The 19,385-nt window shown below is 39.0% G+C and overlaps 1 protein-coding gene across 2 annotated transcripts; it reads right to left on the bottom strand.

Moving 5' to 3' along the window:
- Window positions 1–570: 570 nt before the first annotated feature.
- On the bottom strand, window positions 571–16,266 carry EIF3M (eukaryotic translation initiation factor 3 subunit M; the record flags this gene model as incomplete). Of its 2 annotated transcripts, XM_082000404.1 has the most annotated exons (11): window positions 571–691; window positions 1,118–1,178; window positions 1,733–1,876; window positions 5,060–5,141; window positions 5,592–5,691; window positions 7,016–7,099; window positions 11,777–11,871; window positions 12,421–12,544; window positions 12,912–13,050; window positions 14,463–14,595; window positions 16,225–16,266. In XM_082000404.1, the coding sequence occupies 11 exons, from the start codon at window positions 16,264–16,266 to the stop codon at window positions 571–573; spliced, it is 1,125 nt and encodes a 374-aa protein (XP_081856530.1). The 2 variants fall into 2 exon arrangements, with proteins under 2 accessions (XP_081856530.1, XP_081856531.1); XM_082000405.1 differs by lacking the exons at window positions 12,421–12,544; window positions 12,912–13,050; window positions 14,463–14,595.
- Between the last annotated feature and the right edge of the window lie 3,119 nt (window positions 16,267–19,385).

Genomic DNA, 19,385 nt, shown 5'->3' on the forward strand with positions numbered 1-19,385 from the left:
ACAAACATTTCCAACAACTTACAGCAGTTCTAAGCAGCAGCAGAACAGGAAAGTCTTCTGCTTACCTTTACTGCCAAATTATTTAAATGTTATCTGTTGCAGTTGATTCCGTATCAATAAGGTCTCTTTCAACACTAAAGCGTCAGGTATGATTTACAGACATAAGGCAGCAGATCTTGCTTCATAAAGCTTCACTTCTAACTGGTTCACATTTTTCCTCCCTTAGGGTATGAGGGAAATTTTCTCTTACCTTACAATTACTTGCACTATCATTTTTCTGATCTCCCTCCCTTCCTCCCCACACCTCTTGCAAAGATAGATCCTCATATTGTAAACTTAAACAAGAACAAAAGAAGCATAACCAATATTGCTACTGTTTCTTGTTGCTAATGCTGTACGAAAATCAACAGAAGATATTTTCCCATGTTAGTTTTATTGCTTTTTTGTGTTGCAATTTAGAATATTTAGCTTCTTTAAACCAATTGCATATATTTTGGAAACATTAACAAATTGTCAGAAGTTTTGAATAAATTTCATCTATAGTGACATTAAGAGGTCAAAAAAAAAAATTTAGGTATCTGAGAGACTGAGGAGACTGTTTTTCACTTGATTCAAATTTTGTTTCCAGGTGTTTAGAGTGTCATACAGTTGCTGCCATTGCTGCTTTCCAAAAGTCCGATGTGTGCTGTGACTAGAGAAGTAAAACAAAATTGAAAGATGATTACTAGATGTCATACTCACCTAATAATTCTTTTATAGCATTACTTTACTCTCACATGTGAATAGGAAAATTTTTATTTTCTCTATATAAAGGGCTGCACTTTACCAGTTACAGAATTCTGCAGCCTTCCCAAATATTTAAAGCAACAACAGTCATTAGTATTCTTGTCACTATTAGGTCATTAAATGAAATGTGCTGGAAAATAGGACTCTTTCATTAAATAAGCTAATCACATTCAGTGTGAGCTTTAATAAAATTATGATAAATAGCAACTATTTAACTACCAGCAACTGATAGGAACAATACCTTGCCTCTAGCTAAAATATTCTACAAATGTAAATGAAATAATTAGAACACACCAAGTTCTGCAAAATGCTATGAAGAATTAAGTCTTACCTGACAACTACTTTCCTCTGTGTCTGATCTATTTTGCAGTATACCATCTTTGTCTTTACAGCTGCAAAAAAGCAACGCTGTTTTGAGCAATATTTCCAAGATAGTGCAGAGGTATTAAACTGCATTAAAGCTGTTCAAAATTAGATCAATACAAACATAAACACACAGTAGTTCGCTTAATATTGTTTCGCTGTGGTTTTAACAGTCTAGTAGGCAGAAAAACAAAATGATGTAACAAGATGAAGGTCATGCATGAATCCTATTGTTTGGTGCCAATCTATTAAAGCAATATCCTGTACAGTTTTTATGAACTTCTCTCCCCTACAAACACATCCTGTTTTAATGACAGCAAACAAAACCAGATGACTAATTAAACCTGCAAACAATTTATTAGACCTGTAAAAAGTTACATGAAATACAGTTCCCATCACTTAAAAGAAAAACACTGTTTAAGAGACAACAGTTAGGTATGTCTTTAAGCATGTTTTACAGCTATATCTTGTAACAAACACAGAAATTAAAAATAAATATTTTTCTGAATATTTAACTGGCTTAGAAGACTATAAAAAGTATGGTTCAGTAGCATTGTGTAAAGTATGGTACTGCAGTTCTTACCATCAATCACAAATGCTTCTACATCGTCAGCTCCAATCTGAAGTTCTTGTTGCATTGTGTCAAATGATATTTCTTTATTCTCTACAGCCATTCCCATGAAAGTAAGTAGCCTCATTTTTGCCATATTGTGTTCGTGCAACAAACCTGTGTAAAAGTGTTGATAGTTAACGGCTATGAATTATAATTCAGTAAGTCATTAATTTGTTATGTCATTTTTACTATATACGTTTCCAATAATTTAATTTATTTCACATCAAGGAAATACCCCACCTGTTCTTATCAATATTTTTTGAGGTAAAATATTTATTCCTGCATCTTCCTTGTGTTTTGCTAGAATAGCTAGTTTAGTTGTGAATTCATCAAGACTCAGTCATTGTCATTAAAAGGTAATAAATACCTACAAAAATGAAGCACACAGATATTTGAAACAGTAAAGCGTCACCTTAACAGAATTTCAGGTGATGAGAGTGCAAGTGAATTTTTCAGTTGCATCATCTGGAAGAACAGCAATGCAACAACAAATGGAAAATACGTGACTGGTGATGTCAAAACCTCCTTACAGCCTCACTGCCCATTGTTATGTAGTTGCCTGAAAATAAACCTCTCTCAGTAATGGTTTAGCAACATAACATTTTTTGTGCCATAAAATGTGTTTTGGCACCCAAATTAACTCTATACCACAGCAAGAAAGCATCATGACGCAAATGCACGCTTACAGCATCTAGCATGGCAAAAAAGGGCTCTTCAAGAATAGAGGAAGAGATATTAAAAGTTAGGTTATTTATAGTCATTTTTACATGACTGTATAAATGGCAGCACAAGGAACTGAGCCATGGGATTGCACATCTAAATCAGACCATTTTCCTGAAAAAAAGTCTAGGTCAAAGCTAAGACATTCAGATGAATCAAGGCGTTTCTTAACAGAGTTCTGTGAGGTACCAACTAAGATTCAATGGAAGTTTCTTTAAAATGAGTATCAATCATTTTGTTTTGGAATGACATTATAAACGTTCACATTGCTTCAGTAAATATTTAAGTTTGGAATTTATAACATCCATACACTAATAGGAAAGCACATTAGTGCAGGACATCATGTTGTGTTAATTAGCTGTAATTATGATGCAGGTTCCCTATTTGGCACTGATTCAACAAAAATGTGATCACCATAATTCATACGAATGAGAAGCACCAGCAACTATACCTAACTGGGTTTAATGGAACTTTACAAGCATCAAAAAATCAATTAGCACACATTAACCCTAATTAACAAATGCAAATGAGATGCTGATTAACTTTCCAAAAAAGACTGCTGATAATACCAGATTAAATGTGGACATGTTAGGGCGATTCAGTTGACACAGATAATGCTACTGCTGGCCTAAGTTGTCAGTTTTTATTAACATAAAACAACAAATTGTAACAAACTGATGCCACCTGTAGGAGCCTTCCCTGCACAGCTTTCATAGACTCGTTTTAATTGGTCCTTATCCAGGAGAGGTTAGAACTAAAGCTGATGCTGTCCTGTTGCTGAAATCCTATTATTAATATCCCTCTCTTTAAAACCCAGTATCTTGGCAAAGTATTTAAAGAAAATAATCTTTAAAGCACAGTTAAAATCTGTTTATTTTGGGGAACAGATCATGAGTGTTCTGAAGAATTTTTGTATACCTCATCTAATAACTGTATTGTTTTCTATATCAAATTGCCCTTTTTTTCCAAAGGCATAGCTGAAACAATCAGACCAAATTCCTGAGGCAGTGCAGACCGAAATGCTAGAATCTCTACCTTGGCCACTGCTCAAAGACATTCAGATTTTCCTAAGCACACCATAAAGCAGGTGAGAAATTAAGGTAACTGGAAGTATGGCTGTCTTTCAAAACAGTTACACAGATATTTGAGGATTTTACTAAGATTATGTGAATCCTAGATATATTGAAAATGCACACGCTGTGTATTCACAAAGGTAAACACAGAGGGAGGCAAAGCAAAAGAAATCATGACTACCATGTATTATACAATTAATACTACGTGTATGTGTAATTAATCTTCCATAAAATTATTCAAATGTAAGCATAACAGCATTTTCAGCAAATACTTCTGTGGACCAATAACTAACAGATAAGTCATTTCAATACAAAAAAATAATTACAGTACAAAAACCACTTTCCCCTGAGAAAGAAAAACATGTCTACACAACCAATATTCAAAGAAATAAGGCAAAAGTTACACTGATCCTATATATATTTTTTTTTTTATATATATAGCGCTCTCATATATATATATATAAAACTACCAAAAACTTGCTGCTAATTCTATCCACAAAAAAATCACGTTGATATTTCCATCATTTTAATACCCAAAGTACCAGCATTTTAAAGCTTTGAGGGTAATTATTCTCAGAATTATACTACACTCCATTAAACAAAATAATACATGTGTTAAAAGGCTGCACTAAACTCTGATTTAGTAAAACTACACCTTTCCTCAAATGCATTCAGCCAGTGTTCAAGTGTCATTTCAAAATCAAAGTTATAAAAAAAAATACCTGAGTTTTATGGAAACATTTATTCATTACCAATATGTCAAAACCTTAATGCAGTAATAAAAAAATCTGCATCATTGAGCAATTTCTGCATTGTCACTGACCCCTGTCCTAAAAAGCTGGAATATAAAAAATGTAATTTTAATGCATGCAATAGCTTATGAACCAGTGCTCCTTTGAAACAGTCAATTACACATCAACGGGGGAGTGTCAAAGTGTTAATTACTACTCCTTTTTTCCACAGTGTGTAAATAAAGAGGGTGCTGACATTAACATTCCATCACATTGCTTCATGTGATGAAACAAATTAACTGGGACAGCTTGCTAGGTCTAATGCATCGGCACACGCAGACACACACACACGCAGACTATTTGCATGTTTTATCTTAACGTTTAGGAGAAGTATTGGCTGTTATAAAGTTACTGATCATAAAAAAATTGTACAAGATTTATAAAAGCTGCTGGCTTACTCAGTAAAGTCGTGACCTCTGGCCTAGCCTATAGTATCAATGCATTAAAACTCTCCTCCCAAAAGGTTTAAGAAGTGGGGAAACACACAATTCTCTTCCAAACCCGTAAAACAGCTTGTCCTAGTAGTGCAAAATACAGCTAGGTGGTCCGCTTGCAATCTAGTAGAGGTTAGAGTCTACAAACTCAAGCCATTCTTAAAAATTCCTATTTAAATTTCCTTGGCTTCAGTATATGGGTTCAAAGTGAAGCACTTTGCGGCTTCTGTATCTTAAGCCACATAAATAGTCAAGAGACATAACGATCTGAAAACTTACCAAGTGAGTCAATGAAGTCTTTGTTGTTCTGATAAAACTTGACATAGGATGCTAGCTTAGCACTTACGAAAATTGTCAAAAGCTAGAAGATGGAAAACAAATATAAGAACAGTTTAAATATTATCTATGTTTCCCTCCCTGCCTACTGGACAGGTATACATATATATATTAAAAAAAACTATTGGTATTAAACAGAAAAATAAACCATTAAGAGCTAAAATTCTGTCTTCTGTCAATAGCTGAGGGCAACCTGTGCTGAGCTTACTTCCTGTTCTCAGACTAGAAAGGCAGTTTTGCACCAGAACTCATGTGAGGGCAGGATTTGTAACTCTGAGTTTCTGAAACTTCTAAAGGGAAACATTTCAGATGTAATATTTTAGTTTTTTTAATTCTAAAAGCATTAAAGGAAACAGTACATTGCAGCTCAATATTACTGACATAGATAACTATTCTAATGACTTTCCAAAGACACTAATAAAACAAGGCACTCAACAGATTATCAAACGATCTTGCTAAAAACAAAGTTACTTACATCATGGATAAGTTCTCCTTCCAAAAATTTGACTGGTTTTAAGGCAAGCAGATGATCAAAGAGAAAGGTATTTGGATCCTTCAGTGCTCGTACGATACATCTAATTAGAGAAGGAAAAATGCTTATTTTTACAGTAATACACATTTTTATGAGTAAGTACAACTCAATTTGTTGTTCCTTGCTTTCTAGGAAACACCCAAGGGTTTTCAACTATTCTTAAATGTAAGACATGTCACATTCCAATTTTAATCTTCATTTTACAGATGGAAAAAACAAGGAACAGAAAACATTAAGTAATTTGCCCAGTATCACAAATGAAATTTGCCAGGTGGTAAGACTACAGAGCACCCTACTGTTTCCATCTATGCATTTACTTCCAGCCCAGCCTTCATTCCTAGAGGTATTTTTACCGTTCTCCTAAAATTTCACAGAATTAAGTTGTTTAGGAAGATTAATTATACTTTAATACGTGACATAAAACAGAGAAAACCCCAATACCAAACACTGCAAAGCCTATGATTTATCAGTTGCAGCTCCAGACTATAAACAGACCTAAAGTGTTTCTAGAACTCTAGATGAAAGCTTTTGTTCAGCGGCACATTAGAAGACTTACTGCTACACTCGCTCTGATGGCCTAGACCACGACCCTGCCACGTAACACACACCCAGAAGAACCTAAGCTCTGCGTAGATGCAGCAACAGGGTAAACCCTAGGTAGACATGCTCTTTCAGATGTAAAAGGCCTCAGATTGCTGTAGGGCAGTCACTGAGGTTTTCATTTATGCACAGACACTTTTAATTTTCAAAATGAGTCATCCTGATTTTCCTGCATGCTCAAGTATAAACAACTCCCTTGAGAACTGTTGGTTGTACACACCCAGCAGAACTATATGACTTATTAAAAATCTAATTCCTAAGAAGAATCATGATAGGCAGAATATCAAAATACAAGCTTTTACTCATTTTGGCCAGTGGGGAAAATATGCTGTTAAGAATCAGTTTACTCCCAGCTTGTCCAACAAGTTTATTTCTGTGCAGTTCACATCCTTAGTACTTGCTCATAGAAAAGAGCACTTTCTGTTGAAAGGAACACTCAAAGTTAGAGAATAAAAATAAGGAAGTAAAAAATTTGAAATAAAGGATACCAATTTAAGTTTTGATTGCACAGTCAACGTGACAGATGTCCTTACCAAAGGCTTATCTCTCTCTCAGCAGTGACCAGAAATACAGCCATGCAACAGAAACGACCAAACCCACCTAGACTGCACAGATAAAACTCCTGATGAAGTCAGCCATGCTATACAAAAGAAGCTGTAGCAAGGCCCTTACCTGCCAGGCCATTCAAAACTCTTAATACTAAAGGGATCGACATAATTAGCAATTGAGAAAAGCTGCTTTTAAGGAAACGAGGAAGTCAGTATTACCTGTGAGCATCAACTCTAGCCTGGGAAGCATTGTCCTCTGTGTAACTTCCCAGTAGTTCCACCATTACTTTTGCTGCAGTGTCACTATAGAAGAAAAATAAAGTTACCTCAGGATGGCTGAAAAAATGGTCCAAACAAGACACTCAAATATTTAAATAATTCCATTATGATGTTATAGGTCAAATTAAATTACACTTGAAAAGATGTAGATGATCCATTTTAATTCTAGTGGAGAGAACAAATTAACTAGACGTATTCTTTCAATTCTTGTTCTACAAAATGTTTATCTTCACCCTTCATTTCATTCTCTTAAATTGATAAATTACCTGCTGGTTATGGAAAAAGCTTTCTGAGCTAGGAACAGCTTTATATGGTTCACTAGAATGCTCCTCTTGTGCACATCTGGATTTAATCATTGCAGAATAAGTAGCACTGCAAAGTTTATTTCAAATGTAAAATGGCATATCTTAAAGAATATTTATGGTCAGGAAAATGACTGGATAAAAGCTGCCTTTTCTTCTTTCACAGATTCTCTCTCCAAGTATTCAGAGTGAGAGCTGCTCATTTTACTGACAAAGTTAAGCAGCCAGCAATTAGATTGGCTTAGGCCGCTGTGAAGCAAGCAGCTTCCAACATTGCTTTGACAGACAGCTTTTAGAAAAACAAGTCATTCTAAGAAAATTCAGTAAACCTATGGCCTTGTCTACCCAGATTATTTTGTTAACAGCTTATCAATGTTACTGCAAACCATCTCTGAGACTGTTACTGGGTCACTTTAACAGATTCTGATTTATTTTCACATAACAGTTCTTACCACTAGTGAGGCCAGCAACTTCTGATGTTTTTTACATAATTTTCAGGAAAAGATATACACATTGAATATGCTGTGTATATAAACCAATGAGCTATTTCCTATTTCTCATGGAATTCTCATTAACTATTAAAATAGAAGGCAGTGACAGTTCTTCCACAGAGAATAGATTTTGCTGATGCCATCTTACCAATTCCTTTGGACAGGATAAGGTATGGCTGTAGATACGACCAAACCTCGACAATGAGAGCCCAACCAAAACTCAACAATGAGAGCATGTGTTTTGCAGAAGTCTCTCATGAACATACACAGACTGGCAACTACTTTAGTAAGAGGTACTTTCTCAGTGGACAGGAGGAAGGCTGGATACTACTCTCCAGACTACAGTGAGTTAATAGCGTAAAGCTAAGCTCTTCCTTCAAAGTAACTCAATTCCAGCAAATTTCCCCGTGTTGTCTGACAGACCTACAAAATTTTCCTTAAATGAAAAAACTGTGCAAGAATAAAGTTTCAAATTGCTTTAATTGCTTAAATTAATGGCATAAACTGCACAGGGAAGGAACATGCCAACACAACTCCACCAGTACAGATTCTGCTGTGATATGGGCTTAATCCATATGGCCAGCACAGGTCTGAATGGCTTTTATAGTACAGTGACACTATCTTTATATGGGTATTTATTTTAAATCTTACAATATTACTATTTGACAACTTCTGTATAGGGTGAGGCTTTCTGCTCCTAGAGAATTTACCAGATCTCACAGAAGTGCAGTACAAATATTAAGATATCATGGGAAGATAATCATGGTAAATTCTTGTGAGCCTCAGCAAATACGGCAGGCCTTTTAATCTTATTCATTCTATTCAGTATCAGATTACTACCGTAAATTAGGATGTTTAAAGCAGTAATACAGATCATTATTTTACCAAAGCTCATTGCTAAATGTGTATCTCACCTAAGATGCAAATGTGAACATTTTTTCTAGCAAGACACCTTGCACAAGTACTTTTGGCTCCACATGCCAGTCTAGATGCATAACTTGACAAAAAGCCAGTGAGAATTGAAGAGTGATGGTAGATAAAAGGAAGAAAAAAAATATAGAGTATTCAGAGACTTAGATGCTGGAATCAAGTCCCTCTACATTACATGATATTAAATGGAATTAAAATTAAATGAAACAATTATTTTGCAGGTGCCTGACATGCTTTTTGCTACAGGTATTAATAACCAGACTTGCCGGACCTCTTTGAATGTAAACCCAGGCAGAGCTAATCCCAGTCTGAATCCTGCCAGGTCAATGGCAGAGACCAGCTGTAAGCTGTATCAGGCTGGCGCCTGGCATGATATTCAGGGCCTCACAGAACTCAACTCTGGCTGCATGCAAGCCATACATGCCTGTAAAACTCCATCTAGAACTAGAAAAGAAAACAGGTTGTGTTACCTTGCAGTTTCATACCAACAGAGCTAGGAAAATGCTGAAGACTAAAGCAGCTGAGGCACAAAACTCTACTGCAGAACCTTTATGGCAAGGAGCATGAGCAGCAGAGAAAATAACTCATCTCTTGCAAAGTTCAGCTACCAAATACAGATCTCAGAAACAAGCCCCAGTAGCCGTCTGTTTTCCAGCCACCGCCACCATTTTTTCTTCAGTTGATCATGGGAAAGATAAAAATCCCTTTTTGAAGACATCACGATGATTTTAATCATCATAAAGAAGAAACTTCAACCAGAAAGTGACTGGAAAAGATTTGCTAAAAGAAGCTTTCACTTACAACTGCAGGAAAAGGAGCACCACACAGAACATCTGCATGATCTACTTTTCATGAGCTACCAATCTGCTCACTACCAAGTTATCCATTGGGGAAGAGTCTATTGGCTATGGAAAACTACCTCTTCTGCCACACTGAGTGAAGTTAAAACATAAAATGAACCATGAAAAATTAAACTCAATTGTTTTCAACGATGTATTCTCTTCCCCTGATTATAAATCAACATGGTAACTGAGGTATGATTTTTATTACTTATTTCTCAGTTCCCACTTATCTTCCCATAGTGCTCAATAGAGCAACATTCCTGAGTGCTAAAGCTGGAATGCTGCTGTGAGTTTCCCATACTGTTGCAAATACTGCCCACTGATCCAGGAGAGCGAGCCAGGTCAAAGGTGCTTGGGTCAATTCTTGTTTTCTTTTCTGGAGAGAAGTCTAAGTGCTCTGAAAAATTGCTCCATTCAGTGCAAAGCTTGCCGCAACAGATGGTAAGGACACTGAGTGTGGGAGTAATACATTACAGGGTTTGTGAAAGTTTTTAATGCCTGACTTAAAAATATCACCTATTATTAGTATGCAAAAAACATTTGGTAGCAAGGTTACAGGTAGCACTGGAAACAAAAATTTGAAGTTTAATCCACAGATTTGATAACAAGACTAACTAAAAATAGTTAGCTATTAAGTATGCGAATTAAGCTAGTTAAAACCTCTCAATAAATCAATAGGACGAGAAGTGTTTAAAAGAGTAAGAGCATTACAGAGTATCAGTGTAATATTTCTGAAACAAAGTAAGCACTAAGCCACGTATAAGATCCCTGATGAATGATTCTGACATTATTTTGACCACTGGAAATCTGTCATGCAGTACTATCAATGAAAAAGCATTTTAATCTTAGTAACAGGAATAGGAATTCCCAATCATGTTGTAGCTCACAGTGTAACTACTCCATGAGGATTAATCATCCCTAAATTGAGGTTAGTTAAAAATGATCCTGCTATGCTGACACAGGATTTCCAGACTACAATCTCACCAGGCGAGAATACACTAACTCTCCTGCCAGAAGAAGAATCTCTCCTCCTCCTCTGACAGCTCCACACTTGCCTTTTTTTTCTTTTTTTTTTTGGCCTGGCAAGGCCACCTCCTCAGTCCAATCCACGGTGCAGCTGCACAAATGCTGACACCAGCACACACACACCCAGGCACTGGTAGCTGGAGGGGACAGGACAGGAATGGAGGGTACAGGACAAAATTGTTTCCTTCTGCAGCAATACAAGGTTATGCAAATGTAGGAAATGCAACTGCAGTTCTGCTACCAGCGTAAGTCAGCACTGTAGAGGTCCTGAGGCTGCCTCACTATGAAAATTAAAAAAACTTATAAAACTGACTCAGAAAAGAGTGGAAGGGAAAGGCGGGGGGGAAGCAACACACACACATCCCAAACTACAGCAGGGACAGTTTAGATAGGTTGAAACTTGTGGAACTATGTGCTGAAACTACTTCTGGATCCCGGCCCACCTCTATAGCCCTGGCCAATGCAGTCAATACACTGTATCACATCTGTAAGATAAATTGATGGCAGCTCTCAGTTAAGACTTACATTGATTTACAGGCATGATACACATAGGATTACTTTACATGCCAGAAGACACTCGTCTGCCAAGTTCGTTAGATCAAAAATGCTTCTTATGATCCAGGATAATAATTTAAAATGGCCAAGCAGGTATTCTGTGGACATTAATTTCCGTGACTAGTGGAAAGCTCTGTCCTAAAGGTAATGTTTACATAAAAAGACTGATTCTGTTAACTGTGATTGATAAGCCCCCCAACATCATTAAGTAAGAGATAGCACTACCATGCACTAAAATGTCGAAAGTGCAATTAAATAACAAACTTGGCATAATGCTACAATGCTCAAAGATTAATACTTACAGAAAGGAACAGTTTTATTTTGGGAGTCTGTGGTTTGCAGCTAATTCACTACTAACCTTAATATTCTTGGAAACACTAGTTTAATCTAAGAGTGTTTAAAAACATAAAAAGAAAAAACCCCATGTATATTTGGATTGAATTATCAGTACAGATTTATTTTAAAAGTGCTGTGAGAAATACTTTCCCTACAGATGACTTACAATACATCAACTTAAAATACAGTTATCTAGTAGCTATTACTTGTCTGTCATACCTTTTTTTGCAGTCTACTAGGACATCATACAGCAGTCTCAGAAGAGTATGCTTCTTCTCGGTGCCTAGATTCCAGTCAGAAATCCATTTTCGGACCTAGATAGAACACAAGTGAAAAAGAAGCACTGGGGAAAAAGACTATAATAAAACTGAAAATATATGTCATTTTCTCTCAAGGAGAAAAGGATTGAAAAGGTCTTGCACAGAGATTGCTCCTTTGGGTCCTCTGACTCTCAGGCTCCCCATGCAGAACCCAGAAGTTTTCTCATGAGAAGCCAAAAGTCTGTGATCTCCAACTTACTTCCTAAATAAGGGTGATTCCAATACACTCCAATTCCAGAGCAAGGGACACGAACTTGATGCCTCACTCCTGATCAAAGCTTCTCACTTTCATTATTATGACAGGAATCAAAACAGACATATCAAACTCTGTTCAGCATCAGAAATGGAAAATAAATGTCAGCTTGGTTTGGATTCTGCAGACAGACCTTGAAAAGATCAGAAATTCTGTATTCTGCATTTCTTATTTCACTAGGCTCTGGCAATTTATAACAGGGAGAGACAGTCTGTATCAACTCTGACTAATTTAGTGAGATGCAACATGGCTAATACAAAGGCCATAACTTGAAGCACCACATTAATTACCTGATCTAGTTCAGTTGGAATGTACTGGATGGCACCACATGACGAGGCCACTTTAAGAAGGCTGCAGTACACTGTGTATCTCACAGGAGTGTTCTTATCCATACCATGGAAGAGATTGCTCAGTCTAAACCACAAACAATGAAAAACTGGGTTAAAGAGGTTTCAAAAAACTTTACCAGAGTGCACATAAATGTTTCTATTAAGATGCGTGTTAGTACACAAAAAGCACTTTACATCTGTGATGAATTGTAATGGCTTCCATTTCGTAAGTTGTCAGCAGATAAGCTGAAAACTCTATTAATTTTAGTTTTAATTTTGTAATACCCAAGCAAAGAATGTATACCGGTACTTCTATTTTATGATAGGGAAGAAGTAGGTTAAAAAAAGAGTGCTTCCTGCAACAGACAGACATATCTTGACAGACACTCCACTTTTTGATTTAAAGACATGGCAAGATACCATTGTCTCACTTTCCTCTGTACAATACTTACAGCTGTAATCTAAGTGATGGGCGCTCTCCTTCCCGAAATTTTACTAACTTCTCACACAAGCTTTCAATCAGTGCCTCTTGTTTGTCAGGTTCCAGGATAAGAAGCAAAGAGACTACGCTGTTCATTACGCTCTCAACATCTGCACAAAACAAAACATGCAGCTGTTTTAAAATGCAAGCAGCAATCATCACTAGCTATTTAGTGCTGGAGAGTTACTTCTGCTACAAATTGTTATCTTGCATCGGCAAGAACCATAAGAGAAAGAAAATGCCAAGATAACCAATCTGGATATTCATCAAAATATACGAAGGATTTGGCTTATGTGGTCTTTCACCAACACATCTCCATGTAAAGCAAGAATTACCACTCTAGGGTGAAAACAGAATTTGGTATCACACTTGCACTTAGTTCTCTGTTCACACACAAGAGAAGTCAGAGCAACTTCAGGTTTTGGTCTTAAAAAAACAGTGGCTTCCTCCTGCACATCCAGAAAACTGCCCCACAGCTGTACAGTGAGAACACCAACACCTAGCGCTCAACTACAGTACAACATTTCACCAGGAGCACAAGGAAACCCAGACCACAGGGAAAATGCCCATAAACCCAAAGTATATTCAAAAGTGTCCCCAGCTCGTTTTAAGCACGGTATTACATCCTTTTCAAACAGGACTAGACAGGTTTTCTGTTTTCTTTTCAGAGTCTGCCCAAGTATCAGTTACGCAAAGGATAAGAAAATTCATTACCTATGGAAAATATTATTTATTTATTTGCCGAAATGACACCTGCACATCAAACAGCAGAGCAATAAGCTCCTTCAGTGTTTCATACTCATTTGCCTCCGGTAAAAGGCAAATTAAAAATAATCTTAAGTACTCCTTCTTAGATGAATCATGCATTCATTCAAACACCACACACTACTCACATTAGCAACTGATTTTTTACACGTAAAAGTTCTAAATGGAATTTGTATACAAAATACTCTGTGTACAGAGCACAGGAGGCACAGAAAGATCATTTAAGGTGACCGCCACATTATCAGTGTCATTAAAATGTGCAGTTTCTAAGGAGCCACAGTCCTAACTCAAAAAGAGTTACTGACTCCTGAAAATCCTAGTGTTTTCAGACAATATTAATCAATTAATGTTCAGGCCTTAAAATGCTTACTCACAGATGTCTAGTTTTAATTTTTGTTACCTTATTTTTTGTTGATCTGAAGCATCACAGCCATTAACTGACAGTAAGTCTTATTTTTATCTTTTTTTTTTCCAAGGGAAAACTTTTTTATATACAACTCGCTATGCCCTCGCAACAAGTACAGTCTACCTTAATTTCTGACTTCTTCAAAGGGCGCTGGATGTTTGGAGAAGGAAGGGGTAGAGTACATGCAAATTTTACATGGTGGTGATGGATGTAAGCACTTCCAGTTTTATAAAGATGCATGCATTAACACGCAAGCCATGCAACATACCTCCAAATGCTGCCAGCTGTTACTGTTGGAAAGCATTGATGGTGATATGTTTAGCAAAACCAACAAGACTTAAAGATGCAAACCTTTGTCATCCTCTTTCAGGCACACATCACAGACTTCAATAATCTGTGCCAAGTCCATGTGAAGTCCACCTTCAGCGTTTTCTTCAGAGATTTCTGCTCCTTTGGATTTCAGGTAAGCTCGAAGTTCTGCAGCCTTAAAAAAAGTCCAGACAAACACATACAAAACAGAACAGTAGTTTTGTGAACAGCAAAGTCAAAGTAATGAAATTTCTTAAAGATTTTTGTTGTGCAACCACTCCTCTGCCCCCACCGCTTACTCAGAGTAGCTCTCACTTCTCCCTCCCAGCCTGTCTCCTACAAGACTCCCTCTCTTCCACTTTAAGGTACAACGCCAACACAGACTTAGAGCACATGCTGTGGCTGGTTTGCCAGTAACGGAATAGATCACACAGCTGTTGAGCTTCCTCGCCATAGGAACACGTCACTTACAACCACTGTCAGAGGACAGCAGGCCTAGTAAGTTTTTGTGATGAAGATGCTTTCTTCGTATGAATTTTCATTACCTTTTATTCCCTTTGAAAACTTCAGAAAACAATAAAACCATTTAGTTGCGTCTTCACCAGAAAAGGGTACAAATGAAAGCACCTTAGAGAAGGCAGAACTTACAGTCTTCAAACAAGTTAAAGACAGTTCCCAACATAATCCTATGACCTGCCTTACCTTGGCAGGATTTAAGCCTACGCTCAGAAAACACTTCCCCCAGTGACAGGCATATGCATTAACCTTACAATCCAGGGTTTCAGCAACAGAACCACAAGCCTTCAGAGACATTCTGTATGAAGCCATACATACAACTTTTGGCACAGGGGAACTCTGACTGGGATGCTACTGTGACACCAGGTGTCATTTACACCAAGTTCAGTGTCAAATCATTATGGTACCATAAGTCACAGCGAAATGCTCTAGGGCCCTTCACTGTACTGAAGATGTTTCAGGCTAACTACTTGACGGGGATTTACTAGACATGTAAAGGCAAGTGAAAACTGGACTGAAGGACAGTAGTTGTATAGCCACTTCTTGTAGATTACCAACTGTGTGTATATATACACCACTTGAATGGGAACAACAAACCCTTCACCATCACTGGAGGTGTTCAAAAAACACACCTAGACATGGCACTTCAGGACATGGTTTAGTGAGTGTGGTGGTGGTGGGTTGACGGTTGGACTTGATGATCTTAAAGGTCTTTTCCAACCTTAATGATTCTGTGATTCTAAAATTCAAAGACAAACCAAAGAAGTAACTCAAAGACAAAATTCACAGTTCCCATGCCCGTAGTATTGGGAATCCTGCAAAACCAAGACGCAGGAGTAGTACGCTGGCCTGTACCCAAACTAAGTTTTCCTCTCCTCAAACAAAGTACTGCTGGGGAGAGATGGAAACAAAGTATTAGGGGGGTGAAGCACTTCGAAGAGGAAATGGCAAACACAGACGTAGCTTTCAGTTTACAGTTTTTTAATCCGCCTGTTAAGTCTCTCTCGGAATTGCCGCGCACAAGTTTTCGGGCAGCCACGCGGGCCGGCGGCGAGCACGGCAGCCTTCGGCAGGACAGGTACGCGCGCCCCCGTCAACGGGGCGGGCCTGACAGGCCCGGCGCCGGGGCCCCGCTCCGCCGGTCCCGCCGCACAGGCCGCAGCAGCCCGGCCCGGCCCTGCCCTGCTTCCCCGCCCCGCGTTCGGCCCCCGCGGGCCGGAGCCCAGCTCCCTCGCCCTGCCGCCGGCACCCGCCCGACCCGCTCCCCGCCGAGCCCCGGCCGCAGCACCTGATCCTCTTCCGTGATGTCGATAAAAGCCGGGACGCTCATGGCGGCGGAGACTCCCGCGGCCGGACCGAGCACGCCGCCCGCACCGGAAAGGCAGCGAGATTTCCGGCGCCGCGCACCGCCCGCTTCCGCTTCCCCGCCGCTGGCAGGCGGGGTCTCGCGCTCCGCGCGCCGCTGGGCGGTGCCGGCTGCGGCCGTTGGCGGGGAGCTGGGCTCAGCTGACGTGAGGGCGGTGGCAGGCGCCTCCGGCCGCCCGGCTCCCAGCTCCGGCTGCGGCCCCTCAGACGGGCGCGGGCCCCTTCCAGCCTCCGCCTGCGGCTCCCCCCGGGCCCTCGCCGGCGGAGACCTGCTGCGGGGCAGAGGTGCCCTCGCCGTGGCTGGGCGACTTAGCGGCAGCCCGGGCCCGGGTTCCGCCTCACGCCCTGCCGGGCGGCAGGGGGGCGGGCGGCTCGCCTCAGCGCTCCCCTGTGCGAGGGAGGTAGGAGTAGCTGGCCGCCATGAGTCAGGTATTCCCAGGCGCGCTTGTGCCTGTATGCGATAGATGTCTGTAACGCCACGACCAATACCATGTGCAAAGAAGGAGATTTTTTTCCTTTCTCCGCCTAAAAGGAGTATGTCCTGCTCCTCCCCTCCCAAAAAGTATAAGTTCTTGCCTAGTGCTTTGTCCTGCAAGGGTTCAAATAATAGGCTTGGTTTAGGTATGTTGGGAGTGAAACCTGGTGAGAGAGAGGACAAAAGTTCCTAACCAGATGTTAGTAACCTGCTGCTTTCTTTGTCTTAATCCCACTTTAGGTCATACTCCAGTTAGGAGTAACAAACAAGGACTGGGTCTACCCGATGTATTGCACATTTTTTTCAGTTAGAGAGTAAGAAAATTCCAATTCAACAGCTCTGGCAGACCAACGCGAACATAGCTTGACTTTCCCAATATTTCAAAGGCTAAAGTGAAAGCCACAAAAAAGTAGGGGGGAAAAGAAAACCACAAGCAAACTTTTATTTCACTGTAGCTTATGCTGTGTTCGTGGGCTATAGAAATTCAGAAAACACTTAAGTTCACGACTATTGGGGTTAAACGTTTTCAAAATACTTATTTAATGAGAGCTGGAGGGCTTTGAGAGAAGGCTTCATGGATGGCCCCTTATCACTACATAACAGTACTGGCTAGAAAGTATCTCTAAAAGTTGTTAAATTCAAGATACATATTTATTTGGAGAAATACAGTCTGACAACCAGTAATGGAGTTTCGAAGTGTGAGGAAAGGAGACCTGAGATGATTACTCTGCTAGTGAGAATTGAGGCTGGTACTACGGCGCTGTGTTTTGTGGTGTTCACATTAGAACGTGTGAATCATCTTGATGGTACAGTGTTTTGTTAAGTCTTGTCCCTGATGTAAAATAACTGAATGAGATACCATTCACCAGGACTGGAGGCAGTGTTTTATGCTTCAAGACTTTAAATAAATAATCTCCAGTATGAAAAAAGCTATATTGCTTTATTGATCATACCACTGAGTGCCTTCCTAGTGTTGACACTGTTCAGCAAAAAGAGACATTGCTCTGCTGTCAGTGAAACACTCATTTAGCCCCAATTTTACAAATGAGATTTTGGCAATAAATGTGGAAACACAAATAAAAAGGAGCCTTAACAACGATATTTGGTGTTCACAGGGGTTTGTATTTAGAAATCATTTACACAAACTTTGTAGACTCATTGAATATTAATGGGAGCCTTGGAGTTTTCAAAGACATTTGCCAATATATTGGAAGGTAACTAGGAAAAACTAGCAACGGATAATGAAGTCAAAGGATGTATAGACTAAAGGATGCCACTCTAGACTGTTGCTGTGCTTAAAAAATAGCAGATGCTATTTTTGTTGTCCTGGACATTGCCTTTGAAAATTTTTTATTCCCCAGTAAAACAAATCTTGATGAATTCAGCTTCACCGGCTGAGGAGTGGGAGTTCCTCCCCTTCTGCAAAAGCTGAAGAAAATTAATTCTTCTATGAAATTACTGGGCAATTTGCAGGAATTAAAGTCACAAACTGAGGCTTGGGAGAATATTGTGAATATTGTGGGTTTGCAGGACAGCCTTTGCATGTCTTGGCTCTATGCTCTGAGTTTTACACATTTGTATTACAACTAACACACGGAGCACGATTCTGTCCATGACCTGTTTGTTTTTCATCACCAAACATTCTGGGAAATGTTTCTAATATAGGTTTTATATAAAATATGCAGAAGATATTGAAAGCACTAGTAGTTTCAACCTTTTATCAATAAAGGTTGAATTCATTATTAGTCACATCACCTTATTATCATTATACCCACCATAATTCACAAGGATAAAAGCATCTTTTAAAAACTCACCTGATTTCCTCAAGTTAGTAAGACTGCTGTACACAAAGCTCTTTTTTTTTTTTTTTTCACCTACAAACATGACCAAATAATGACTAGACTTAGTTATTGAGTGTAATAACCGGAGCAGGCGTAGCACCTGCTTCTGAGTTTCCACAGCGCTGAGCACAATGAACCTGATAAAGGCCCACACTGCTTTTAATAAAGTTCATGACTCAAGTTAGTTTTGATCATCTACATGCTTGTATTACTTTTGAATAATGGTTCAAATCTTAATCTTTCTATCCTCCAAATCCTGGCTAGTTAATTTATTCTAGTTTGGGCAGTATTTTTTAAATAATATCCCTACTTTAACTGATGAGGTATCTTTACTAAAAACATTTTTAAACAGATTTTTTAAATTCTAATTGTTAGTGTTTTGTATTTCATATGTCAGCATTCTGGAAGTCATAGATAGGTGTAGAGATAGGTCTCCTCTTTGTGCGCCTAACCTGGAATGGGATCTGATTTTTTAAGCATTATGAAAGTGCAGATGACTTTCCTCTAGTACTGCTTGATACAGTCCTGTGAGAATAAAGGTAACTTGGCATCCAGCACACTGCGGGAATAGGGATACATCACACATTAGGTTTGCACGGATCTTTAGGAGACATTTCAGGTGCTGAAGTACGTGCCTAGTGCCAATTTGCATTCTGGGTTATCGTGCATGGGTGCAGGCTGCCATGAGTCTCCCATAGATCACATGCTGTGCCTGAGATTCCTCTGCAGATGTCTCAGATACCCCAGAGTATATAAATGGCCTGAGTC

The sequence above is a fragment of the Phaethon aethereus genome (assembly GCF_964289735.1).
Source record: "Phaethon aethereus genome assembly, chromosome: 5".
NCBI classification, from domain to species: Eukaryota; Metazoa; Chordata; class Aves; order Phaethontiformes; family Phaethontidae; genus Phaethon; species Phaethon aethereus.